This window comes from Cibotium barometz, chromosome 20 (genome assembly GCF_041138505.1).
Source record: "Cibotium barometz isolate CiBa-2024 chromosome 20, ASM4113850v1, whole genome shotgun sequence".
Classification (NCBI taxonomy): Eukaryota; Viridiplantae; Streptophyta; class Polypodiopsida; order Cyatheales; family Cibotiaceae; genus Cibotium; species Cibotium barometz.
In genome coordinates this window covers 25,014,130-25,041,404 of record NC_141065.1, presented here as the reverse complement: position 1 = coordinate 25,041,404, position 27,275 = coordinate 25,014,130, and the positions used below count along the sequence as shown (strand labels likewise).

General features: G+C 45.4%; 1 protein-coding gene across 2 annotated transcripts in view; it reads right to left on the bottom strand.

Moving 5' to 3' along the window:
- LOC147627693 (ketose-bisphosphate aldolase class-II family protein) overlaps positions 1 to 27,275 on the bottom strand; it is a 78,413-nt gene that overhangs the window by 21,247 nt on the left and 29,891 nt on the right. Inside the window, exons 6-21 of one of the 2 annotated variants that reach the window (XM_086814626.1) lie at positions 23,848 to 23,985; positions 21,881 to 21,962; positions 21,662 to 21,740; positions 21,495 to 21,541; positions 20,915 to 21,189; positions 20,721 to 20,808; positions 20,515 to 20,631; positions 20,313 to 20,431; positions 20,133 to 20,205; positions 19,942 to 20,061; positions 19,142 to 19,210; positions 18,858 to 19,028; positions 18,596 to 18,643; positions 18,330 to 18,471; positions 18,100 to 18,197; positions 11,867 to 12,011 (exon numbers count right to left, since the gene is read on the bottom strand). In XM_086814626.1, the coding sequence (XP_086670752.1) occupies positions 11,867 to 12,011; positions 18,100 to 18,197; positions 18,330 to 18,471; positions 18,596 to 18,643; positions 18,858 to 19,028; positions 19,142 to 19,210; positions 19,942 to 20,061; positions 20,133 to 20,205; positions 20,313 to 20,431; positions 20,515 to 20,631; positions 20,721 to 20,808; positions 20,915 to 21,189; positions 21,495 to 21,541; positions 21,662 to 21,740; positions 21,881 to 21,962; positions 23,848 to 23,985 (1,811 nt within the window). Of the gene's footprint in view, positions 1 to 11,866; positions 12,012 to 18,099; positions 18,198 to 18,329; positions 18,472 to 18,595; positions 18,644 to 18,857; positions 19,029 to 19,141; positions 19,211 to 19,941; positions 20,062 to 20,132; positions 20,206 to 20,312; positions 20,432 to 20,514; positions 20,632 to 20,720; positions 20,809 to 20,914; positions 21,190 to 21,494; positions 21,542 to 21,661; positions 21,741 to 21,880; positions 21,963 to 23,847; positions 23,987 to 27,275 lie in introns of those variants that run through there. The other variant, XM_086814627.1, reaches the window with a different exon arrangement.

The following is a 27,275-nucleotide window of genomic DNA, read 5'->3' as shown; positions in this document are numbered from 1 at the left end:
CAGGCAAGCGTAGGGCTGAGGCGAAGAAGGAACAGGCAAAGGGGGTGGGGGGTGGGGGAAGGTTGAGGTAGGTTGTGAGGGGGTGCGAAGGAGGGGACAGGAGGAGCTGGGGGGCTGTGCGAAGGGGTGAACGCAGGGCATAAGGAGGCAGGCAGGAGGCTGGCGAAGGCAGGGCGGCGCAAAGGGGCGGGGGGTCACTAGGCGGAGGAAGGCTAGGATAGGAGGCAACACCCAGCAGAAGGGGAGCGGGGTGAGAGGGGCGTAGGCGATGGTGAAGGCAAACGGAACACAGGCAGAAGGGGTGATGGCAAGAAGAAAGGGCAATGGCAAGGTGGAAGGAGGCGCTGGGGGCTGCGCGAAGTGGTGAAAGCAGGGGATGAGGAGGCAGGCAGGAGGCTCGCGAAGACGGGGCGGCGCAAAGGGGCGGGGGTTCACTAGGTGGAGAAGGCTGGGATAGGAGGCAACACCTGGCAGAAGGGGAGCAGGATGAGAGGGGCGCAGGTGATGGCGAAGGCAAACGGAACACAGGCGGAAGGGGAGATGGCAAGAGGAAAGGGCGATGGCAAGGCAGTGTGTGGCTAGGGCAAAGGGAAGCTGGGCTAGCGATGGTGAAGGCAGGCGCACAGTCGGGGGAGGTCCAGTCGCTCGTGGGCAGTGGGATCTCCAGAATCACTCTTATGTATAGAATTGTTGCATGCCTATGGGCCAGCCAAAGGCCCACCCATGGCTACAACACCTTGCAGCAGCCTGTATAGGGGCTGTTTACAGCCCTGGACAGCACATAGGGCCAGCCAACAGCTTTAGGGAGCAGTCATGGGGGCAGCATGTTAAAGTGCGCAGCATTTAATGCTGTCAAATAGCATTATTTTGTCCCATAAAGCAGGCCGACAGCTACTTAAGTGGCCGATTGCCAGCAATATACCATATATAAGCAAACACTTGGTATTCAGCATAAATCATCAAGCATAAAAATCAGAATTCAAGAAATCAATTCAGAATTCAGTCTTCAGCCTCTCTAGGCAATATTGAAGCCCCTCTTCAGCATTCAACTAGCATATGTGAACATGTACAAAAATACGGTTGATCAATCCCCAAAAGGCAATAACCCCAAAGCTTTGTGAAAAGCTTCGAACTTTTTACGAGAAAGAGCCTTTGTGAACAAATCTGCCATGCTCTCATGTGTAGGCACATAAACCAAGTTGATATGTCTTGTAGAGAGTCTCTCCCTGGCACAATGATAATGCACCTCAATGTGCTTAATGCGATCATGGAACACAGGGTTCCTCAACTGCCAATGCGCCCTAACTCTTGGTGAATATGGTAGTGGAGGATGACTGTCCAACACCCAAATTAGTCATAAAGCATCTGAGCCAAACACACTCAACTCTAGCTATAAAAGCTGCTTTGTACTCAACTTCACAGGGCAAAGTGGCCACTAGTGGTTGCTTCTTGCTGAGCCATGAAATACATGAATCACCAAGATTGAGTAGTGGACACTGGTGTCATAGCATCCAGCCCAACTGGAATTACTGAAGGCATGCAACTGACTCACCCCCCTGGGATAGAACAATCCAAGGTATTGAGGACCCTACGAGTAGCAAAAAAACCCGCTTGACAGCCCGCTAATGCTCGGTACATGGGTTGTGCATAAATCTGCTCAATTAACCGCAAACCGAATGTTTGGCCTCATATTGCATAAGTAAATAAGACATCCAACAGCCTGCTCATACAACATGTCATCAAAAGGATCACTTGGATCCTGGAGACGAAGCGTGGCACTAGTCTCTACTGATGTAGCAACAGGCTTACAATCTTCAAGATTCAATCTCTTCAGCACCTTCTATATATACTTTGATTGCACAAATGACAATCCCATCATCACACTTAAGAAACTGAATGCCCAAATAGAAATGCAACGGTCCCAAATCTATTATCTCAAATGACTCATGTAAATCAGTCTTGAAGGCTGAAAGCTTCTCATCATCAAGGCCTGTGAGCAACATGTCGATGACCAAAAATTCCTCTTTAGTCTTCTCGACACAATGGGTACTCTTGATTGGACTATTGCAAAAACCATGTGGATCAAGTATGCATCAATCTTCTCATACCATGCTCTGGGAGCCTCCTTTAGGGCATACAAAGCTTTTTGTAGCTTGCATATTTTCTTCTCCTGCCTCTTCTGAACAAAACCACGAGGTTGAGATACATATCTCTTCATGTAAATCACCGTCGCTTTGTGGCCCGATGGTAGAGCCTATACCCCTTGCTTTCCGGGCTATATCCCACAAAAATACATTTGACCGCCTTGTCAATTAAGTTTAATGCGGTGTTGCTCGGGCACAAGAGCATAAGCAAGACATTCGTACATACGCATGTGAGCCAGAGAAGGATTTATGATATTCCAAGCTTCATAAGGCATTATTAACTGCAAGGCTTTGGTGGGGCATCTATTCAGCACATAAGTGGCACACATGAAAACCTCCAACCAAAAACCATGAAGCAAATCTTGTCCTTTCACCATGCAACGTGCCATCTCCATAAGAAGCATGTTCTTCCTCTCTCCGACACCGTTTTGCTGAGGTGTGTAGGCCACAATACATTGATGTTTTGTGATATGTATGTAGTGAATTCCTTTGATATTGCACGCACTAACACCTCCCCAACCCCCGATCTGCACGAAGGGTATCAACTTTACATGCAGACACAATGGAACGCTTGGCACTACAGCAGGCGGGTGAGGGGCAGCATAGGGTGTCGACGAGCATGGGACGTTGAAGTCGTAGATAGTTGAACGGGGACGTCTTGCTGTGCGACCAACAGAGGGGTAGGAGGCAGGAATCTGGACAGCTCTGAAACCAAATGTTGGGGTTGCAGACATGCGCGCACACACAGTCATGAAGATGTAGAGAAGTGTGGGAGAGAAGAGAGCTCAAAAAAAACCTCCTAAAGAGGGAAAACGTGCCCCAGAGGCTATCGAGGGTACCCACACTCCACCGGCTAAGACCATCGGAAGAATATGGCTTGATATCATTCACCCCCTCCGCAGTCAGTGGGGGAAACTACATGGAGGTTTTGACCTCATGCGGCGGAAGCGGCAGGAAGCCTTCTTGAGGCTTTGGAGGCATGACTCTTTCCTCACAGATAGAGGCGGTGACCCCATTTGGCATTACAGACTGTCACGATTGTGACGTGTTTATATATCAGATTCTCTCTTCATTGCTGATTACTGTTGCAGATGCAAAGAGTTACCAGCCAAAGGGAACCCCTACCCTCGACTGGTTGCGACTCTTCGTCAAAGGATGTGGCTATTCGATGAAGAGGTACATCCTTTGACGAAGAGTCGCAACCAGTCGAGGGTAGGGGTTCCCTTTGGCTGGTAACTCTTTGCATCTGCGCTCCGAAGGGACTTTTGCTGGGACGGATGTGACCTTTGTCCAGCAACTCCTGTAATTGCTTTTGTATCTCCTGAGATTCAGAGTAAGAAACACGGTAAGGAGCTCGGGTTGGAGGAGGTTGACCTGGGATAAGATCAATCGGGTGATCCACAGGACGACGAGGAGGCAATGTCGTCGGAAGATCATTCGGAAACAAATCCTGAAAAGGCTTGAAGAAGGGTTGCTCCAAGTAAGCAGTAGTTGATGACGAGGCTTGAGATTGCTCACTGGTTTCTGCTTCAATCTCCCGTAACATGACCAAGGATGTTGCACTGTCACGTTTGCGAACGAGACGTTTGACTTGCAGGGCAGAAACAATGGTGATGGGTTTGGCACTGAAAAGGCCATGAAGTTCCAGCTCTCGACCATTATGATATAATTGGATTGAATGGGAATGAAAACTGATCACCGGATCATATCGATACAGCCAAGATTGTCCCAATATCATGTCATAATGTGACAACGGCATCACTGAAAAATTAAGGTGATCCTCGTAATCTTGAATCTGGAACTAGAGCTATTGCACCTTTTGGTTACAATTAAGGAAGGAACCATCAGCAAGCTCCACTTGAAAAGCATCCACAAAATGTCGGGTCTGTAGGCGAAGCTTGTGAACCAAAGAAGTGCCCACAAAATTAGTGGAACAGCCACTGTCCACCAGCACATTGATGGGATGGTCGCCAATGAAGCCAAGAAGACTAAGGACCTGTTTGGAAAGATTGAGCCGGCTATCATCAAATTCGTATCCGTAATGGTGATGAATACAAGACAGCCTTTCGGACAAAATATGGCCATTATGAATTCTTGGTCATACCTTTTGGGATAACCAATGCCCCGGCCACTTTCATGACCCTGATGAATGAAATTGTTGGGCCATACTTGGATAAGTTCGTGATCGTTTACCTTGATGATATTCTGGTTTTTAGCCGATCTATGGTAGATCACAAAGAACATTTACAGATAGTCTTTGAAGTACTACGCAACAATGTGCTGTACATCAACAAAAAGAAGAGCGAATTTTTCAAAAACCATGTGGAATATCTTGGTCACATCATTTCTGCTAATGGGATTGCAGTAGATCCTAAGAAGATTCAGGCGATTGTGGATTGGCCTTTGCCTCTCACCATTTCAGATGTTCGATCTTTCTTGGGACTTGCTAATTTCTATCACAACAAGGTGCATAGATTTTCGGAGATTGCTGCCCCTTTGACAGAATTGACAAAGCTGGACAAACTTTAGTGGTCTTCAGAAGCTGAGCAATCCTTCAATGATCTCAAGCATGCCTTGACGACAACCCCGGTCTTGGCCATTGCAGATCCCACTCAGCCCTTTGATGTAATGACAGATGCCTCAGATCGTGCTTCTGGTGGAGTTCTGATGCAGAATGATCGTGTCATTGCTTTTGACAGCAGAAAGTTTTCAGCCATTCAAAGCAGGTATCCTGTGTATGATAAGGAGTTTTTGGCAATCGTACATGCTTATCGAACATGGAGACATTATCTTCTTGGAGCAGATTCAGTTGTACGTACAGATCATCAATCTCTGACGTATATTTTCACTCAGCCTGTTATGAACTCTCGACAAGGCAGATGGGTTGAATTCTTGGCTAATTTCCACATGATTATTCAGTATGTTCCTGGTCTTCAGAATGTGGTTGCAGATGCCTTAAGTCGCATGCCTCGAGCCATTAATTTTGCCATCACAAATGTGCAAATGGAAATCCCTGCTTGTTTCAAAAATGAATATTTGACAGATAGAGATTTTGGAGATGCGTTCCGTGCTCTCAAATCTTCTAATCCCAGTCCTGCAGAAATGAACATGTTTGCAGCCTATATTATCATGGATGAGTTGCTGTTCTTCTCTGACCGCATTTGTGTGCCTCACAATACTTCATTGCGGAAGATTCTTATTCAAGAACATCATGAAGTCCCTTATGCTGCTCACCTTGGTATCAACAAGACATATAGACTTTTGTCTGCTACATACTTCTGGCCTCAGATGCAGCAAGATGTTATCAAATTTGTCAAAGCTTGTCATTCATGTCAAACAATGAAAGCCTCTCGACAACTTCCTCAAGGGTTACTTCAACCATTGCCAGTTCCCAATGAGAGGTGGGAAAGTATCAGTATGGATTTTATTACCACCTTGCCTCGTTCATCCAAAGGCAATGCTCAGATTCTTGTGGTGGTTGATCGATTTTCCAAAATGGCACATTTCATTCCTTGCAAGAAAGCTGCTTCAGCCCCAGATGTGGCATCATTATTCGTGCAACATGTCTTCAAATTGCATGGTTTGCCAAAGACCATCATCTCTGACAGAGATCCAAAGTTCACTCGACATTTTTGGACGTCTTTGTTCAAATCTCTTGGCACGAATTTGTTATTCAGTTCAGCCTATCATCCTCAAACAGATGGACAGACTGAAAGAGTCAATCAGATTTTGGAAGAAATGATTCGACATTACATTCAATTCCGTCTGGCATCATGGGAAGATTATTTACCACTCGTGGAATTTGCTTATAATAATTCCCATCATTCAGCAATTGGATTAACTCCATTTCAAGCAGCATATGGACATACTCCTCTTGTGCCTACAAACTTTGTTTTACAACACAAAGTGGCGTTGGCAGATCAGTTGGTTCAGGAGATGCAAGATGTGCTTGTACAAGTTCGAGATAAATTGGTCGAGATAAATTGGTCCATGTGCAACAAAAATATCAAAAACATGCCAAATCGCTTCTATGGGCCTTTCAAGATTCTTAAGAAAAATTCAACTGTCAGTTATAAGTTGGAACTTCCACCGTCATGGGAAAAGATTCATCCGACTTTTCACATATCTTGGCTCAAACAGTATATTCAAGGAGATTCGCCTGTTCCAGACTTATCTTCATATGTACCAGAAATTGAAGATGACCATATTATCCTTGTTCTAGAAGTAATACTTGACGTAAGACAGAAGGAAACAAGAAGAAAGTTGACTACAGAATTTCTTGTGAAGTGGATGGACTTGGATGAGTCTGATTCCACTTGGCAAACAGATGAAGAAATGCAGCAGTACCCTAACCTTCTTCAGGAGTTCTTCGACAAACGGATGTCTATCATTTAACACATGGGTTTTATTTTAAATGGGAGGGAATGTCACGATTGTGACGTGTTTATATATCAGATTCTCTCTTCATTGCTGATTACTGTTGCAGATGCAAAGAGTTACCAGCCAAAGGGAACCCCTACCCTCGACTGGTTGCGACTCTTCGTCAAAGGATGTACCTCTTCATCGAATAGCCACATCTCTTCGACGAATGGTTGTATCCCTTAGTGAATGGTTGTGCCTCTACATCGACTAGACACATCCCTTAGCCTAAAAGTTGTACCCTTTCGTCTAAGGTCGTGTCCTTTCATCAAAGGACATGCCTCTTCAAATGTGTCTCTTCATCTCCTATATAAGAGACCTATTGTACTCAGTTTAACAACAACAAGTCAATTCAATCTTGTCTCAAGTGTTCTCCTGAAGGTTCTTGTTCTAAGTTAATTACTTGAGTAGTAATTAGTACACAATATGCAGGATTAACAACATAATCCTCACACAGACCACTTGTGTGGTTATTCCCCCCCCTCCCCCCCCCCCCCTTCTGTATGAGATAGCCTTTTCCTAGAAGAAGCATCTCTTCCCCTTTGATCACTTGTTTCCCGCCCTTATATGAGGCGAGTTTGTATCTAGCCCGCTGTGGTTGTACTTAGCCCTTTGTGGCTGTTTTTTCTTTAACTAATTGAAGGATCTTTTTCCCAGAAAAAAAAGAAGAAAACGTGTCCCGGCCTGGTTCTAGATGAGTTCATTGATCACTACCATGACATACAGTCTACAATTTTCCCCTCCAACATTATGAGAGACTGTGGCTAAGTGTTTGCTTAGGTCCGGGGTCAAAACCACATCTTTACCATGAGGATTGTGTCTATCATGCCTAGCACCACCAAGTTAGATCATTACCTGGTTGTTTTGTGCCTCAAGGAGAAAGAAAGAAAGTTATATTAAACGTCTTCAAAAGACCCAGTGGGTCTATGAGACCAAAAGTGATATAATAGTGTCCATGTAATCTCATCATGGTACAGAAGAAAACAAAAACTGGAGCTACAAGCTGGGAATGTCAAATCCGAGCAATATGATACAAAGTGGGACCACCATCATCATACAACCTATGGAGCCAACCCCCTAGTAGGAGGGGGCCATCAAGGATATTGAGCATGGAGTTAGCCAGTAGAAGGCTCTGCAAATCTACTGAGTTGTCTTATCCGTATTCCAAAGCCTTTTCGAATGAGCAGCAATCCACAACTCGAGAATTATGAATCTGTATGTTCGGGCAGCAATGAGCTGTGACATAGCAACTTCGGGAAAACTAGGCTCATCTCCCTAAAGCATCCAATCCAACAATCTGTTCTCTCGAATGACAATGGAATCACTTCAAATTGTTGCAACAAAGCTCTAATTTTTTGCCAAAGAGGCTTGTAATGCATACCCAAATTCCATATCCTTTGCACCTGCAGGAATGTAAATATTTTTCCATCTGGAGAGATGACATCTTGGATTAGACGAATATTTTTAGTGGATAGAAAATATGCTTTCCTTGGCTCCTGAACTACTAGAGGTTGCAAAAAACTCTGCTCAAGTAAATACTCTCCAATCTTAGTGAGTTACCTATCTCTGGAGGTCTTCCAAACCAATGACTTCCATGGTACGAGACATGAAAGCATAGATATGTTTCTTTGTCCATACCAATAGAGGCAAGAAAAACTGTACATAAGCCTTCAAGATGGACTGTACTATCCTCAGTCGCACATGTAAAGGCCAAGTAGGCAATTGCCAGTATTCCATTTTTTCTTTCATATTTGAAAGACCAGTCTGTGGCATCACTAAAAGATACATTCCACCCCAACTAGTAACCCAGATGTCTAACAATATATGTTGGTGGAAAAATCTGTCCAGGCCATAATAAATTGTGCCAGTCCAATGCTCTAAGTGGTAATAATTTGGATTTGCAAAAATTCATGAACAATCCTGTAGCTTCCCCAAGAAATTGGAGAGCCCTCACAAGGGTTTACAAATCTTGCGAAGTGTTTTTTGGGAAGAAAAAGGAATCATCAACATAAGCATGCGCCACTAAATTACAACCATTTGGCAATTGCAAACCATGCAAACGTCCTTAAGTTTGTCTATATATAGAAGCTAAGGGTGAGTGGAAATTGCGTATAGAAGTGCATTGAAAGAGCCACCTTACCTGATTGATTTACCCAATATCCAAGGACAAGACAATGCTTTGCCCAATAATATACAACGCATTGTACTCTCTTGATAGAGCCACTAAATGACTTGTTGCATTTTAGGCCCAAAACCAAGTTTTTTCATCACTGCAGCTATGAAATCCTATTGAATTGTATCAAAAGCCCTTGCAACATCTATTTGCAGCAATAGTACATCTTGTTGTGAGTATTTGGCATACTCAATGCCCACATAAGCATTACAAATGTTATCTGTGATTTGTCTTCTAGGTACAAAACCATATTGGGCTTGATGTGATCCTCTGTGCAGTACCCTTTTTGACTCTCCGAATTATCATCTTAGTGATGATCTTATAAATAAGAGTCATAATAGTAATCGGACGTTAGTCCGAATGATTTTGACAGAGCTGCTTCTTCGCGACAAGTATGACTAGTCCTTTCTAGGATGATAGGTTCCTCCAAGGAAGGAGTATATTTGAAAACATTTTCTCAATTTGGGAAGCTATAGAGTGGGCTAAATCTAGCCAACAACCCCTTGCCATCCTCTTGTTGGAATTTGAAAAAGCTTATGACAGTGGATTGGGACTTCTTGGAAGGCACGATCACACGCATGAGGTTTTCCTAAGAGGGGTCTCAGGCATGTACAGGGAGGCCCATAGTACAATCTTGGCCTGCGGGGGATATGGTGAGCGCTTCAGATCAGTGTGGAAGAGATGCGCCCTGCTCCCTTACTATACTTCATAGTAGTAAGAGGCTATGAGCATGTTCATTCAGGCTATCTTTGGAGTCTCGGGCCTCAGATTGCCTCTATGTACAGAGGAAGAATTATTGGACTCGGAACTAGCAGATGATATGGCGGTGTTTCTGGAGGCCTCACATGCATGTCTCTATGTATTTAGGACAGCCTTGGTGATGTTTTGTTTGGCAGCAAGTCATTGGGATTTTGGATCAGTGATTCTCTGCAGAAAAATTGTGGTTTGGATGTGGAGTTCACTTGGATTGAGAGAGGATGCATTGCCAGATACCTTGGCTGCTAGGTTGGCATTGGCATCTCCCCAACGCAAGAGTTTGCGCTTGTGCTCATGAGCATTGAAAGGAAACTTCAGCATTGGAGTAGCAAGAAGCTTGATTTAGCATCTAGAGTCTTGGTGGTTAACCAAGTGCTACTGGCCACCACTGCTTGGTTTATCACTTCTTGTTGGGTTCTTCATAGGGGATGCATTGGCCAGTTATGTTGTCTCATTCAGAATTTTCTTTAGTTAGGATTAGATACACACTAGGGCTAGGGTTGCTTGGGAAACGATTATCTTACCCAAGCAAGAGGGGGGATTGAACATCATAGATCCAAAGGTGCAGTGTAAGGCGTTGCTTTGTAAGATGATTATCAGAGAATTTCTTCTTGGCACTGAGCCATGGAAGGACTTTCTCATACAGTAGGTTACGAGGTGTACTCTGGCGGTTAGGGGAGGTGACTGGATATACCACCCACACTTTATCTTTTCTGAGGCAAAGCATCGCCCCCCCCCATCCTCCCTAACCGTTCTTCAAGCTTGTGATCACATGATGAGGTTCTTGATTCACATACCTCTGCAGTCAGCTGAGGCTAACAGACAGCCCATTATGATGACTTGATTTTGAATGAGTATGGACCTCTTGGGGCCGCTACGCATATTCAGAGGGTTGACTCGGAGACTCTTTCCCAAAGTACTCGATTGGAAGAGGCTAAAAAGCCTCACGGAGGATCAGAGAGAAGGGTGCTTATGCAGTATCTAAGGGGCACTAGTTAGAGGACAATGTGCATATTGAGGCTGCCATACCCAACCATTGGATCATAGGGACCTTCTTGGAAGGGCTTCATCACTCGTGGATTTGGAGTTTTCTTAGGGACGTGTACCTCTACAGGTTATGGGCCTCCCATTGCCAAGTGAGGATGACGCACCAGTCTTTTTCACTGCACAAGATGCATGGTATTTGGATAGATGTAATGTGCAGGAGGATATCACCGAGGGTCCGGTCTTGGGTCGTGTGAGAGTTGTTGGCAGAGCAAGGAAGCACTTTTGTATTGAGCCCCCCTAGGGGTGAGCACAAGTGCTTGGTCCCTTGGGTTGTACGACAGATTCCCTATCAAGTATTTGCATCAGGATCCTGGTGAGTGGGAGAGGAGGGATGCTACCAACCCAATGAAAAGCATGCCCCTTCTTTAGTTACATTGTGTAGAACGCCAGGCATCTGGTCTTGGGACACATTCACAACGTCCCTCCTCTTAGCCTTATTGGGAGGCTTTGCTATCACACCTAACATTCACATGACTTTTTGGAGGAGGTGGTGGCACTCTTACAGGCAAACACATAGATCTTCCTTTGTTTGGCTTTCTCTACATGGTGGTCTCGCCACCCACCAGTGGAGATTGGTCGTTGTCGGTGTTAGCCAAACATGCACAAGATGTGCAGGAGCTTTAGAGATAGTCTACCATTGCTTATGGGAGTGCAGGGAAGCACAAAGGATTTGGACTGCGATGGCACATCTCTTTGGAAGGATGAGGAGGGATACTTACATTTCTTTTGGTGCTATCATTTGGTTGACAAAATTGAGCCTATAGCTCAGGTATGAGGGGAACGATAGGGATCTTGTCATTATGGCCATTTAGGGAGTTACTTAGCGGTGTCGTCTTCTCATTAGGACCTGCCAGAGTCAGTATATGTCCCACCTACACAAAGGTTGGACAATGCATGGAAGATTATTGCTAGCATTGAAGCCTCGCACATTTGCAAGGCTAGATGCACTGAGGCCATTGAGGGCACATTGGTGTGTGATACATAGTGCATTTGCATGATTTGGAGTGATATCTTCCACACCCTCATGGTCACTTTGGCCAAAATCCAGGGATCTTCAAGGGGTACGGAGAGAAAGTGTCACCAGTTTATGAGAGTGGGATCATAGGCATCTTTTTCACTACCACTCATATGGGACCTTGTTGGCAGCACAAGGCACCTGATTGGTTGAGATTTCCCCCTTTGGTATGAAATGCCTCTTGTATACTTTTTCATACTTAATACAAGTCTCGTTTCTGGAAAAAAAAACATATGCAACAACATAACTAGTAGGTTTTCCGACACAGGATGCAAACAAGTACATCCTTGGATGAATCATTGAGTGCACCACCTGGAAACACAATATAAGGTATCCCAGGATGTCTGCTCCCTTCACCAAGCTTCCAAATTGGAACACCAGCTAATGCCTGTCCAACTACTTCAGCCCGACGTGCTAGCATGGCTTTAGTTGCCAAGTCTGAAGAGGTTATTCCACCCTGAAAAACAAATAAGATAAAGTTGGCACAATTCATATCCAGTTGACAACAAGCAAGATTGTGTTCTCAACACAACTTTTCACAACAGCTTCTGCAACAAGAAAAATTAAACACTTAAACACTGTGCACTGTTTCATACACTGGCATTTCCTTTGTTGTAGGCATGCTACATTTGGGAATTTACTTCAATTCCATGCGAAGAGCAGTAGCTTCAAACATTAGCTAAAAGAATGCCACTTATCTCTCAAACACTTTCCATATCAACCAGCACAGAGGGCTCATGTGAACAGATGATTGCTGTTGTTAGATGTAGTCAAGGGTCAAGTGTTGTATGCGTGTGCATGTGCATGTGGGTGAGAAAGGAAAGCATCGAAAGAAAAGTTATTGACATGTCATAGAAGATCACAGTCGTCTAGGAGACAATAGCAGCCCATCAAAACACAAATATAATGTATTGTGGCATGTAACAAAAAGGATTAAAAAAGAGTATTAGAAAAGTAACGAGAAGGCAACAAACTATACGAATCATCTGTGTCATGATATATTATATATATATATACCTAGATGAATCCAGGAACATGCCCAGATGATATATATATATATATATATATAGCCAAGAATCTTCTCATCATGAGTACTAAGTTTCTCCGAGTCCAGAATAGGCCATGAAACAAAAGCGTGTCAACTCCTAACAAGGGCTGCCTGCCTTTACCTGGTAGGTTGGTCAACGCTACCATCTATTTTTAATCCAATCTGTGACTTTGAAATTGTTGACTCCGGATCAGGGGTGCTTGCCTTCGCCTCTAGTAGTTGGGGATGATGACTGTTACTCCAGTGGTTGAGGTGCCTAATGTGAAATAGAAAGGCCTAAGGGCATGCCCAAAGGCATAAGTTGTATGATTAAAGTCAAAGGCCAAAAAGGGGCTTTAACGAGACAATCGGCCACATGACAAACATTTGGAGCCAAACCAGAAAATTTCAGCATTCAATATAGAATTAGATGTGGATGGAACTTTATATAGGCAGCTCATTGGAATATTGGAAGCAAGGCCTTATCGCTGTGGTTGTTATGGTCTGTGTGTGCTTGATCTAAGTGTGTGTGTGAATGGTTGCTAAGCCGTGTTGTGTGTGTACTTGGTCAACATAGTGTGTAAGTGTATGTCTATGTGTGAACCCACTCTTATGAGTGAGGTAGTGTGCATGTGTGTGAACCACCTCTTAGAGGGGTATCATACAATATCCAAATATTTGTGTGCCTAACATAAGCAGTGATGTCACTGAGGCAGCCTTGTATCACCTAAAATATACATACATACATACATACATATATATATATATACATATACATATATATATATATATACATATATATATATACATATATATATGCAACTATCACAACCGGATGGATACGGGGAGTCTCAGTGCTTTATTCCGCTGCCCATAGTCAGGTCCTCATTCAGGGGACAGGTTCACGATTTCCAGATTAGTCGTTAGGGGTACCTAGGGGTCCCAAGGCCAGCTTCTTGGCTGCCCGGGGAGCTGGGCTGCAAGGTCTTTGTCTCCCCATTCGCTCTCAGAAGAAGCTTCTAGACTCCGAGTTTGTAGATGATACTGACACCTACCTCTCGGGAGAGGAGGGGAATCTTCAGAGATTTGCGCATGCCAAGGAGGCCTTCTGCATGGCATCAAGACCCTAGGACCCTCATCAACTGGCACAAGTCATGTGGTTTTTGGGTTGGATCCTCACCCACCGTGGCTTGGAGACTAGTTGAGTCTTTTCAGTGGATTCCCCATGGCACCCCGATCACATATTTGGGATGCCAAGTGGGGATTGATATTTCGGCGAAGCAGCAGCTTGCCCCTCTTCTTGCGAGCATTCGGAAGAAACTCCTTTACTAGAGCACTGCCGGCTCTCCCTCATTGGCCAAGTGGTGGTGGCGGCTAACTAGGTGCTCTTGGCCACCATGTCATACATTACCACTTGTTGGGCATTCTCCCGGGCATGCCTCAGACAGATGCAAAGCTTGGTACGGAACTTTCTTTGGGCAGGTGCACATGGCTGCTTGGGCATGGTAGCGGAGAATGATGAAGCTCTGCCTTAACAGTACATAAAGAGTCTGCAACCTAGTGAGCGTGATGATGTTTCTCATGCTCTCTTTGTAAGGCAGCTAATAGCCCTTTCTAAGTCTCTTAGAAAGGGCACACATGTGATAAATGTTGCTAATATCACGGAGAGCAAAGGCTATACTTTGAAAGGCCTACGAGAAAACATGAGATCTCCAAATATCAAGCATCTGACGTGATAGCTCTGCATCTGAGAGAAAATGATCAGGGATGCATATATGAGGTGCTGATCCATGGCGGCTCGAATCTTTAATGCATAAAACCACTAGACAATGATCCGATTTTGAAGTGTTGCACCACCTGTGGTACCAATGGCTGGTGACCAAAAGGTGTCCCGAAAGAAGCTTGCCGGATCTCCCACACTGGCTAGCATCCAATTTATGCTCTTGATAGAGCAATACATTCATATGTCCACCTGTAACTACACTGTGAAGTTGAGTCTTGACAATCTGTTTTTGCCGACATGGAAAAAAACCCAAAGACCTTGAATGTTCCATGAGACAATCCTCGTAAGGACGTAGAGTAGGAATGACCAGGTCTTGTGGTTGACGAAGGAACCCCTTTAGAGATGGTGGTACATCTCGCATAGGTAAGGGAGGGAAAATCTGACAATGAGATCCTTACGTCTCATTCCCACTATGGGGAAAAGCTAGGGCCGGTCCTCAAAATTGGAGAGGTACCATTATAATGCGATTGCATAGTGTCATCCTCGAGGGTGCAATCATCCTGTATTTGTAATGCTACATCCTCTTGTGAGGGATCCAAATCCTGTGCCTGCAGAGCCTCATCCTCCAAAGAAGGATCCACATCTTGTGAGGCAAGAGCTGCAAAAGGGTTGGGGTGCTCCTCTTAGGGTGCGGGTAAGGGGGTAGGTACGCGGGTCTAAGGGCGCCTGCCATCTCTAACCACAACCCAACGCTATATGGTAGCTAGGACATAGGGGCAACTAGAGTCTGGGTAGCTGCAAGAGGCATTTGTTGGGTAGGACCACGTCGCCTCCTAGTGTAATCTCTTGATTTGGGACAATCTCTAGTAGCAATGCGGCCTTGTCGACGACAAATTTGACACTGGTCAGGTCTGCTTGCAATCTCCATCCTTTGATAGAAATGCGAGCCGTCACACCTTTGAAGCATGATATGATCGTCAGTAATCGATGCAACAGGAACAAGCACAAAAACCCGAGGTACACCATCAGAAGCCACAGTGACAACAGCGTAAGTTGAGGCGGGAGAGCTCGGAAGGATTGGTACCTCTAAAACCTGGCCAAAAGATGCCCCTATGAAAGCTATAACACCAACGAAGAGTAGGGAACTACAATGAGACCGAGGTAAGCCGCTCATTCTCCACCACTGGATCAAAGCCCACGTGGTATTGAAAGAAGAAAATCTTCCTAGGGCCAAGAGGAAGCCTCGACCAAGTAGACGTGTATCTTGGAAGTGCACAATCAGCTCCGAAGGGAGAGCTGCCAGAAGCCATTCACGGGCTTGCGAGCAAGAGGGGTGGGAGCCATAAACCCTCGCAATAGACCTCAATGTCAATGTCGTGTTGGAGAGAAGTGAGCTCGTCTTGCAAAAAAATTGATAATTCTCCCGTCCTGTGGGGGTGAGGGTGGGCGGCCGACTCGAATCCAAAGGAAAAGCAAAGGGTAGAGAAGGAGGTGGGGGGCAGAAGAGCGGGCAGGAGGCAGCTTGGGGTAGGAAGCGGTGGAGGGCACAAGAGTAGGTAGAGGAGGCGGCGTGGGCAGCAGAGGGGGGCAGAAACGAGGGCAGAGGAGGTGGGGGAAGAGGAGACGGCGGGGACAGAGGAGGAGGCAGAGGAGAGGGCAGTGGAGGCGGCGGGGGCTCCCCAAGATTTCCGGAGACATTTTTTTTTTGGGGGGGCCATTAGGCCTAAGATCCTCCCATGGTTACTGATTTTCCACCGCCCATAGGCGCTTAATTATCCGCCCGTAGGCGATGCCACTGAGGAAGCACGAAGGGGGGTTTCGAGCCCCCCTTCGTGATTTTCCACCGCCCATAGGCGCTTAATTATCCGCCCGTAGGCGATGCCACTGAGGAAGCACGAAGGGGGGTTTCGAACCTCCACTTGAGCTATCACCTCATTGACCAACATGGTGGGTTTAAGCATCATTGATCTAGCTATTCAGCTCAAAGCCTCTGGTCGTTTGGGGCCCTCAGAACCAGGGGGTCAGCCTTGGAAGGCTTTCCTCCTCGGTCGGATTTCGACCCACACGCTGACTCTCGGGGGACCCTAGACCCCTAGTGTGTGGTGGATCTTCACGGATGCCCAAGCCCACGGCCTCTGCTCCTCTTCGAGGACCGCTTCGCTGTCAGTTTTGATCAGAGCTTGGGGCCACCTCAAGCTAGCTCTCACCCAATTACCACCTCTCACATAAGGAGAGACTTCGCCATCCCTTGATTTGGAAACCCCTCTTCAGGATGCTGAGTGGTCACCCCATAGGCACTTGCTCTTAGATTGTGTGGAGGCCTCTCAGCACTGGTCCTGGGGACAGTGGGCCAGCTTCAGGAGGCTCCCCCAAGAGACATAGGACACAGACGCTTCGCACAGATCCGGGCCGCAATCAGATCAGCCTCGTCTCAGTGACTCAGCCATCCCCCCTGATTGTGGACGCCCCTCCGAGACCCTCCCCCCCTGGAGTGGCTTGGCATGTTCACTCACCATGATTTCCCTCTAGCAGTCCTGGCTTTGATGGGGGGCCTGCACTTATTTTCTCAGTTGGTCCCCACAGCTGGCTGACCCTCTTCCCCTGAGAGGACTACAGCGGTGGATCTCTTTGTAAAGCAAGGGCCGGCAAATACCGTATGCATGGGAGTGGTCCATCTCTAATGATTCCTATGTGAATTTTTGGTCTTACTGAGGTCTACCTCCACATCTATTTGCTAACAGAAGGCCTCTAGTGCACCCAATTGCTTTTGAAGCCCTTTCCATCAAGAGGAAATCAACACGATAATATCTGCATACAATAGAATGACAACAAGACTTGAGCTTTGTTTCAATGAAGAACCATCCCCTCTTGACCTCTTGATAAAATCAGATATCATCTCAAAATACAGCCAAAAAGAGTCCGACAGCCCTACTTGACTCCAAATGTAAAAGGCAATGAGACCACTAGCTAATGGAGCCCCAAATCTCTTATAAAGTATGGGAGCTACCACATCCTATAAGCACTTAAGGATACTATGCTACATCAAATCCATGTCTTAAAAAAGAAGGGATGTGAGTTTAAGAACAAGCACTTCAGATGGACTTCCCCTTGGTCGGGAATCAACTGCCAAGTTTTATCAGATGTTAATGCAAGAGAAGAGAGATTTTAAAGATTTCAATACAATATGGAAAGTAGCTTGGCTGGACAAATACTAGGAATCCAGCTGTGCAGAAGAATTTGGGGATCCAAACTGCCAACACATGCTCAAACTTTTTTGTGGAGAATCATGGTTGGGGCTCTTCCATTAGGCTGTAAGCTGATGATAAAAAATATGGCCTCAGGGATATGCCCAAGATGCAAAACAGCCATCGAGGATTTCAAGCATGCCTTTTGGGATTGCCCCTTTTGGACACAGCTCTCTAAATGGGGGGGAAACATTTTTGGGGCTGCAATGTACATGGTCCCATTGGGTTTTGGGTAAAAAGATTGGTCCAACAGAGGAGGGTACTAGCCTTTTTGGATTTGCAAGATTAACGTGCCTGTGGGAGATATGGTCTACGAGGAACACTCTGGTCTTTGTTAATGATGGCATGCAAAGTGTAGATCCTAAGAAAGTTATTTGTTTAGTGAAAGCTAACATTGCTGGTCTGGTGAGTATAAACAGTTATTATTAATAAAAACACATCTTCACTAAAAAAAAAGAAGAAAAAGCACTTCAGGATACTATCCTCGATGAAAGGCACCCTAGAGTTCAAAGTAGGAAGTCAAAACATGATAATCTGGTCCTGCACCCACCTTTGCAAGCAAATACCGTGGCCGTCCCCGAATGCGCTTGACAATCTCAACAAGTGCTGAACTCACCTTGCTGTTTATTTCCAGGTTCTCTGAGTCATCTATCAAAACCCAGCACATCCATAGGTTTGTAACTTAGTCCAATTACTGATAGAATGAAGTTTTTTGGAAATAAAACTACTCTACCCCAACAATTTAAACATATTACATGATAATTCTCTTTGAATGCCCACCTTTTCCAATGACGAGATCCCGACTTGTCATGATGACAGTGTCCTTCCCCGCAGCAAGCAGTGCATCCGCAGCTGTAGCAGCTTGATTGATTTCGGCTTCGCGTGATGCAAGTGAGCCAGATGCAAGGAGGGGAACATGAACCTGGCCTCAAGTTAATGACAAAGTCAAGTGGTTATAAACACTGAGTATGGTAAAATGCTAAATTTAAGGTAATGAAACGATTCATAATTAAGGTAGTTAAAAAGAAAATTCAAGAAAGACACACCACAAGGCAATGGATGAGATGGGAACAGCGTGCTTTCAGTTCTTCAACCTTCCACAAGAGTATCACTTCATCAAATTGTGATTAAAATATGTTAACTTACATCACCTGATTAAAATACAAGGCTCATCACAGACAAACCCCTGCCAATTGGACAGGCAGAGATGATCAAGATGGGCCTGTCAAACTAGCGCACATTATGTAAAAAGCCTAATTATGACTCGAGTATAAGTTATAACAATGATAACAGTTTGGGAGTAACAACCTGTTTAGTGGTCTTTGGAACATAAGAACCCACAACAATCAACCCTCCATTTTTGCATTTAAAAACGCCAAGGTCCTTTGGAGTTACGGGGAGCTTGTACTTTATTCCGATCCTAGCCGACACAAAAGTAGCAGCAGTACGGCATAGAAATCGCTTTCCTTTCAACTCAGCCTGCTTTTCACATGCAACAGCAATTGTTAAAAATCTAGCAAAACACACATTATCTGAACTTAATAAAAAGGTAACATTGACAAAGCATACAGAAAGAAAGAACATTCACAAACCTGAAGCATTCCAGCAGAAAACACAGATATATCCCTCTCACTGGCTGCATTCACAATGCAGATTGAGCCCTGGGCATACAAAAAAAAAGTTAACCAGGAGACACAAGATGAAAGAGCCAACAAAGCACCTGGGGAATCCTAGTGTCCCTGTCAATGGGGCTGCCCCATAGCACAGCAGGTTTGGAGGAGGATCCTGCACCACTCAGGACCATCAAAGTGACCACTTCATCAATTGTGGTGCAGTCAATGGAGACATCTCCATTGCCTGCTCTCCACTACAAGGAGGATGGCACCTGAGTAGCACTACTCAGCAGCTGACGATCACTGTAGCCAGTTTGGCACCAGAGTGACAAAGTGGAAGACATCTATATCTCCCCAAAAGTCAGTGTGAGATGATCAGTAGAATGGTGGCATGGCAGATTTAACCGATTGTGTTGTTGTGAGAGCCTTGAGGGGATGGCTACTCCCCCTGCAGATTCAGTCTGCGGCTTCTGGACTGACTTTATCCATTTCCTCCGTAGCAGATGGGAGCACCTTCAGGGCATGCAGGACTGTCGGGCAGCCTTTCCTGTCTGGGGATGAGGACAGGATCACTTGGCACAACAAGCCACCAGTGTGGTGCTTTACCAAACATCCCCCTGGGGAGCAAATGTAATCTTCCTCTCAGCCCCATCTCCCCCCTTTTTTTTTTCTAGATTTAGATCTCATTTGAGAGCTCTTTATGTATCATGTTTGATGCCCTTTAAAAAAAAAACTAATGGAAGATTAGGGATCTGACAAAGCAGGCAACTATTCCTCACCTTTGGTAGCCTGCAAAGGTCTTCACACACCGCCAATGGACCGCCTTTGCGTATGGTTTGAATTGAGACTGCACTCACATGTGCAGCTTTTACACGGCCTTTTGTTTTCTCCTCAACCCACTGCAGTGCAAGCAGGTATCGTCAACCATTGTAATATACAGAGAGACCAAGGAAAAAAAAGGCAGACATACCTCTTTAAGATTCGACGACTGGTATCCAAATACAGCATCTTTTGCGAACTCAGTCTCTCCTGCTGGGACAAGTCTGAAGAGATATAAACATAGCATTAAGTTTTAACTTGAAAAACTTGAAGGATCATGAAGGAAAAGTTTGGAAAACCACATGTTTACTATATTATGAAAAATTGGTACTTGTCCTCATCAGCAACATAGTGTATATCATCAATTGTGTAGCGTCCACCCTGTGGGAAGAAAGGGCATATAATCCATGCATCCGTCTCCCCTATGACTGATGCTACCGCATCGGGTTCCTGGCCATGTAAAATTCATAAGCGATTCTCTGTAACAGTGTAAGTCTCCTTGACTGTTTTTGCATTGAACATGTCTTGCAGACCTCGGGAAAGTGTCCACGAAGAGTCGAATCACCTCTAAGAACAATGGTATACAGACTGTCTGTCAGGGTGGCAGCTGCTTTCACATTAGTGGTTATCTTCTGAATCAAAGCGGATGCCTGTCAATGCAGCATGTAAAATGCCCTTAAGTTTTTTATTGCATCTTTAACTTCTAATCAATAGATTAAAACATGATATCTATGTTTACCTTCTCGGCGCTCAGAGCTCGTGAATTGGTTAAGATGAAAAAACAGTTGGATCGCTTGAGAAATTCTTCCCTTATAAAGTCTACACCCCTATTAAAACCATGGAAGGAATTTGGTGGAATGGGTTTGCAAAAAATGGAAGGGCACCCATGATTTGTCGAAAAAGATGTTTGCATGCTTGGAAGACTTAAATTACCATTCGGTCAACACTGTTACACCATGTACAGTCTGTGTACCGGTCGGGTCATCATCAAGCACCACCAGGACCTTGGCCTGCCCACTGTTCTCCAATTTGCTGATTTCATCGACTGGATCTTTGGGCCACTCGGGAACAAGACTGTTCAACATCTCACTTTTAGATGCCAGTTGAGCTCTAGAAGCTATGAAAGATGGAGTTGGAGTTGGCTCTGATTCTGAAGACTTGTGTATCTCCATGGAAGCTACAGATATGCCTGCTAGTTTCTCATAAATCTTCAAGGTAGAAAAAATCACCAATTAGAGAACATGCATGCACACATGCACACACACACACCACACACATGCATGCACTTACTAACTGGGTCAATGATGTCCGCGCACCCTAACCCCCCCCCTTCCCCCCTTTTTCCCAAAAAAAGAAAAACCCACCCCCACCACCCCTTATTATGTCCGTACCTATGGCCTGGGTTAATCATTCTTAAGAGTGATATACTCAAAATCCAATGGAGCATTTACATGTACCAACTCATTAACGGTGTCGCAATCATTGACAAAGTTCATTTCAATGCGGAACTTACCTTCACGACAGCAGAGTCATCTTCATAGGCACATCCGGCAGCCGCAGCTGTTATAAAAGAAGGGGTTAAAATTTAACAAAAAATCATCTTGACCTAATTAGTATTGAGAATGCTTAGCCAACTAGTAATACAAGCTTGGCAGCATGCACAGCTTTTGCACAGGTCACCTAAAAGAAACTGCTGGTGTGCTGTAGCAGCAAGATGCAGATAAGTTCCACAACTTTTGCCTTGACCAAGCACGATTCCCTGCACAAGATTTACATTGTAAGATCAAGGCATTAAGATATTGTAAACAAATGTTCCAAATTAATATCAGTATTGTAAGATCAAGGCATTAAGATATTGTTAACAATGTTCCAAATTAATATCACCATTACATTACATACAAGATCCTTGACAAAAATATTGACTGCGGAGAAGGGAGTATAATTTGCATCCAGCATATGTGGCACTCGGTTGACAAACATCCTGTACAAAAGCAATGTCTAAAAGTAAGTTCTGATACTTGCTTTAACAGCCATACATATGTGATGGATTCGGTCTCAGATGAAAAATAAGGGTATGTTTGGTACACTCTTTTAGATGAGGGAGTATACTGTATAGCAGTGCAGGCTTCTGAAGCAACCTTCATATTGATGATAGGATATTAACTAAAAAAGAAGCATAGTATGATGATTCCACTCTAATATAATGCTACCGGATGCCGTGTAGTATATAAAAAAGGCCCCTGATCTCATGCCTTTGATGGCAGCTCTCTGGCCGCCCTCTAATGTCGAGGATGAGCCCTGCAATCTTCTAAGAAAATGTTGCCGTGATCTATCCATACACACAAAGCCTGTTTATGATAGATATGTCTCTTGAAATGATTGGACCTTGGCACCGATCAATAGGACATGGAGTACAAAGGTTGGCTCCCACCTTTTTGATAGCTGTCCCCCCGTCTCCAAGCAACCACTTAACTCCTCTACAGTCATCTCCTTAAGGTTGTGAGGTGGCCAGAACACTAGACTTGCAGTACCATCTGTTGTTGAAATCCACTACAATGGTGGCTTTGACATCATAGGACTCAGCAAATTCATAGTCATTTATTTCAAGATTACTTGAAATAATGGGGTTTTGATTTTGGGAAACACCACGTACAATTACTTGCCATTTTACAAGAAAGCAGACCCCATGCTGCGGTTGTATGCCATCAGAGCTCTCATAGCCATGGGCATGCTACTTCTAGGCTATCCCTATTTCTTTTGCCCTCAAGTTTCCAAAGCTCTCAAATGCAACGCTTTACTCCACTAAGACATTCCACAAATATTATCTTCACCCCTGAAAATTGTCAGTTGAATAATCACAGCTTCTGCAGGTTGCCTAACCGTGCACTGGACTGTTTCTTAGGTACCAGCTCTAGCACTCTCTTGTGGGGGACGAATTGAGATACTTGTGTTATGAGAGCATAAACTGGATGATGCCCTATTTATTGGGATGGGCAAGCTAGAGGCCACACCTTCTGAAAGGGGGCCTCCAATTCCTTATGTCTCCATCTCCGCTAGTATCCTTCCCTTGGTGGTTGGTTCTCGAATTCTACCTGATGCAAGAGCATAGTGGATTATTGTTCTGGTCGGTAATATGAAGGTCAGATTCCTCACCCTTTATGCACCTACATTCTGGAGAGGCAGGATTCCTTTTAGGAAAAAAGTTACCTAGCATATTCGCCTTGCAGGTGCATGGATTACTGGAGGTGACTAAGAAACAGTTGAATGAAGGAGGTCATGGTAATTATTGATCCTGATATGCAGAGTAGATTATTGTCAAAATTCATTGTGCATGGCCTTCTTCCATGGAATTAGCCATACAAGAATTCACTCTTTTATCATGGAGAGTGGGAACCCCACTTCATCTCTGCAGACTATCGGATGTACTCCTCCCATTTCCTTGCTTTTATCATTGAGGCATCTTCCAATCAGTTAGGATGAGATAGAAATGACGTCATACATGATGAGATAAGGCAACCCTTGGGGCCTAGTGTAGACATGCAATGATCCAGATGGGCTAGAGGGCCAGCCTCTGCTACATTTTCAAAAATTACTTGATAATGGATCATGCGAATTAGTATGTACTGCAAGTTCATGCTTTCATGTTTTTTCTTTGCACCAACAAAGTCTAATTAGTCAGCTCAAATGAGGAAAAAGATATTAATTATTATTATGACTCTTATTTGTTCAAAATATGCACAGGAATACCTATGGCCCTGATTGAAACAAGTGCTTACGTGGTCCTCCAAACATTGAAAGCCATTGGTAGAGACCACACACACACACACACACACACAAAGTCACACACATTGACGTGTAATATGTACCATGAACTGCCATCTGCATCAGAAATGCTTTGGTACAAGCTCCGAGTGTTGAGTCCTAAACGAGCACCAAATGCCATTGCTTCAGCAGCAGCCGCTATATGAACTCCAGCCAGCAGCTGATTTACCACTTTAACACCACTGTCAAAAAACAAAACAATTAATAAGTTTGAGTTGTTTCAATGCACATTCACAAGTCATTTCCTCAAAAATCATCCAAAGCATCAGATTCTAATAACCAAGTGAAACTTCTAATCCAGCCAATACCATATGAAAATATATGACCTTGCCAATGAGGTGATAGCCCAAGTGGTGAAGGTGTTTGCCTAGGACCAGGAGGTTCTGGGTTCAAAACCCCCCAAGGTGCTTCCTTCGCAGCATCACCTATGGGCTGATAAAAAGCGCCTACCGGCAGGCGTCTATGGGCAGTAAAAAAAATGGCAACTACAGGAGGATATTGGGCCTACGGCTAGTTGGTAATAAATACATACATACATATGTAATATGTATGTATGTATATGACCCTTTGTGAACACACAAAAATTTAGATGGCATTGCCTTCCATCACTATCTCCGAATCTAGTAGCTATACAGTGAGTTATTGTTGACAGCTAGCTGTCTTTAGGATGACACACTATTCATGGATGGGGTAGCTAGGATTGGGAGGGTGAATCTTTAACCCATTTTAGTGTTGACTTACATGATTCCTTGAGAGGGCTATGTTAGACCAATGGGCATTTATTCGATGTTGGCAGTAGGTCCAGGCGGGGAGAGTCCACTGGGCAGCTGTTATGCTTTGTGCATACGGCTCCAAGCGACCATGTTATTAGGAGAGGTACACATCCCTATGGTTGAGTTTGCCTATGATCGTAATGAGCATATAGTTCTGCCAATAGTTTGGAAGGAGTTGGATTGCAACTCAGATTCCCTCAAAGTTTTTCTTTTCGGGCAAAAGGTCCTTCTATTAGTTACTGAAAAAACCGCCACAAAGGGCTAAATACAACCACAAAGGGCTAGATACAAACTCGCCTCATGTACAGGGCAGGGATCAAGTAATCTAACGAGTGGAAAGAGACGCTTCTCCTCTGGCTGGCCACTCTATGAGGAAAAGGCCATCTCATACAGGGGGCAGGGGGGGGGGGGGGGGGGGGGGGGACAACCACACAAGTGATTTGTACTGCCAAGTGGGGTCACCACCTCTATTAGTGAGAAAAGGACTAGGCTGCCAAAGCCTCAAGAAAGCTTCCCCCCGCTTCCACATGCAGTCAGAGCCACCCTACAACTTCCCCCACTGACCGTGGAGGGTATGTATGATGTCAAGCCAAATGCTCCTGATAGACTCTGCAAGCGGAGTGTGGGTACCCTCGATGGCTTTGCTGCATCTAGCTCGCCATATGTACCAGGCTGCAATGCTATTGCAAATCTCCCATCTTTGGCATGGGCCTGGTCGCCAGTGGTCTGTAGGTGGGGCTGTGACTAGTACTACTGAAATGTGGAGGTGAGAGGCCTGAAGGGATAGCCCTCCACCATCCTCCTCATAAGCCCTGACTACCTCAGCCTCTGTGGCCCAAGCGACAATGCCCCATGTAATGATCCGGGTCGAGGCCCTATCCATCGTGAATATGCGGAGAATCCGCCGCCAAACCTACTGAGCCTTCGGGCAATCCCAAAGACAATGTCGCTAAGACTCCTGAGGGTGGCCGCACCTCGGGCAAGCTGTTGGCCGACCTCCAACTGCTAGCCACGTCTCATCTGCCAAACTCCTGTGTGCCATTAGCCAAAGAAAGAGGGTGACCTTTCTAGGCCGAAAATTGTCCCAAAGCCTCTCCCAAAAATCAGAGGAACCGCTATGAGAGGCATTGTGATTGCTAGTGTACTGTTGCTGCTGAGGTGCCATCAATCTCTGGCATCCGGATCCTCCAACCTAGCTGCACTAAATATGCAAAAAAGGGGGCATCTAGAGTCTCCTCTCGATCAATGTGATCATGCCAAGTCCACTCTCCGGGGTCCCACTGGCCAAAATCTCTCTGACCACCTTGGCCGGTGGTGCGTCTATGTGCCACTCCCATGCATGAAATCCAATCACTCTCACCTTAAGTAAGGTGCAACCACTGAAATCCTCCAAGGGGGGCTCGGATCTCTCTAGTCTGCCATGAGATCCAATAGAAAAAGTGAGCAAACCACATCCCTCATCTGCTCCGTGAACCGCCACAACGATATCATGCCTAGTAAACATGCCTAGCCACACAGGGGGAGTCGAGTTTGGGATAGGAGTTAGCCACTCTTAAGGAGTAGCAGAGTCGATGTCGATGCTAATAAGCCCCTCTCTACCCCGCATCCCTGCCAAACCTCTCTCCTGAACCTCCGGGGGTAACTGCCTGTGTGCAAGCCAATCTCCAAGGGACCTAGTAAGCTCAATGTGCCCCAAGATACATGAGGTCGGGCCCCCAACATGTGGCCAATGGGTAAACGGATCAAGGGGTTCTAGATCAATGGCTGTTGAAGACGCTCCCCCTAAAGCAACCAGAGCTAGTTGCCTGAGGGCCAGCCTCAGGTGGTCCCAAGCTCCGAGTAAACTCGTTGCAAATCTGTCCTCAAAGGCAGGGCTAAATCTGCGGGCCCACATCTCTATCTTGTACTCTGCAGCCAAGGGCCCCTAGACGTGGGGTGCGGGCTGAAATTTGGGCCAAGAGGAAGTCCTTCCAAGGCTCACCACCGAGAAGGAGTCCTTTAACAAATCAGCCTGCCCAGTAGGACGCGACTTTGAATAGCTGGGTCAATGATACCAAGGCCCCCTTTGTGTCGTGGCTGAATGATCACTCTCCATGACACCTTGGCCCTGGCAGGCCTCCCGTCATCACTGCCGTCCCATAAGAAGTTCCGGATCAACCATTGTACTTGACCAATACATGCTCGCGAGAAGGCCCAGCAAGAAGTAATGTACGACATGGTGGCAAGGACATGATTCGCCACCACCACTATACCAGCTAGGAAGAGTCTCGCGGAACTCCAGTACAAAAGCGTCTTCCGAATACTCAGAAGAAGGGGGGCAAGTTGCTGCTCCAGAGAGATATTGATGTCCACTTGACATCCAAGATAGCGAACTGGAGTGCCCCTCAGAATCCACTAGAAAGCCTCAACTAGACACCAAGTCGGGGTGGGTGCAAAGCCTACCCAAAAGCCACACGACTTGTGCCAGTTGATCTACACTCCTGATGCGCGACAAAAGATCTCATTGCCTCAACGAATCTCTGAAGATTCCCCACATCTCTAGAAAGGTAAGCTGATGTATCATCTGTGAACTCTGAGTCCAGTAGCTCCTCTTGAGTACGGAGGGGGAGACGCAATCCTTGGAGCCTCGTCTCCTGAGCTGAGAGAAAATTGCTCATGGCCTCGACGACGAATAAGAAAAGATGAGGTGCCAGCTTGCA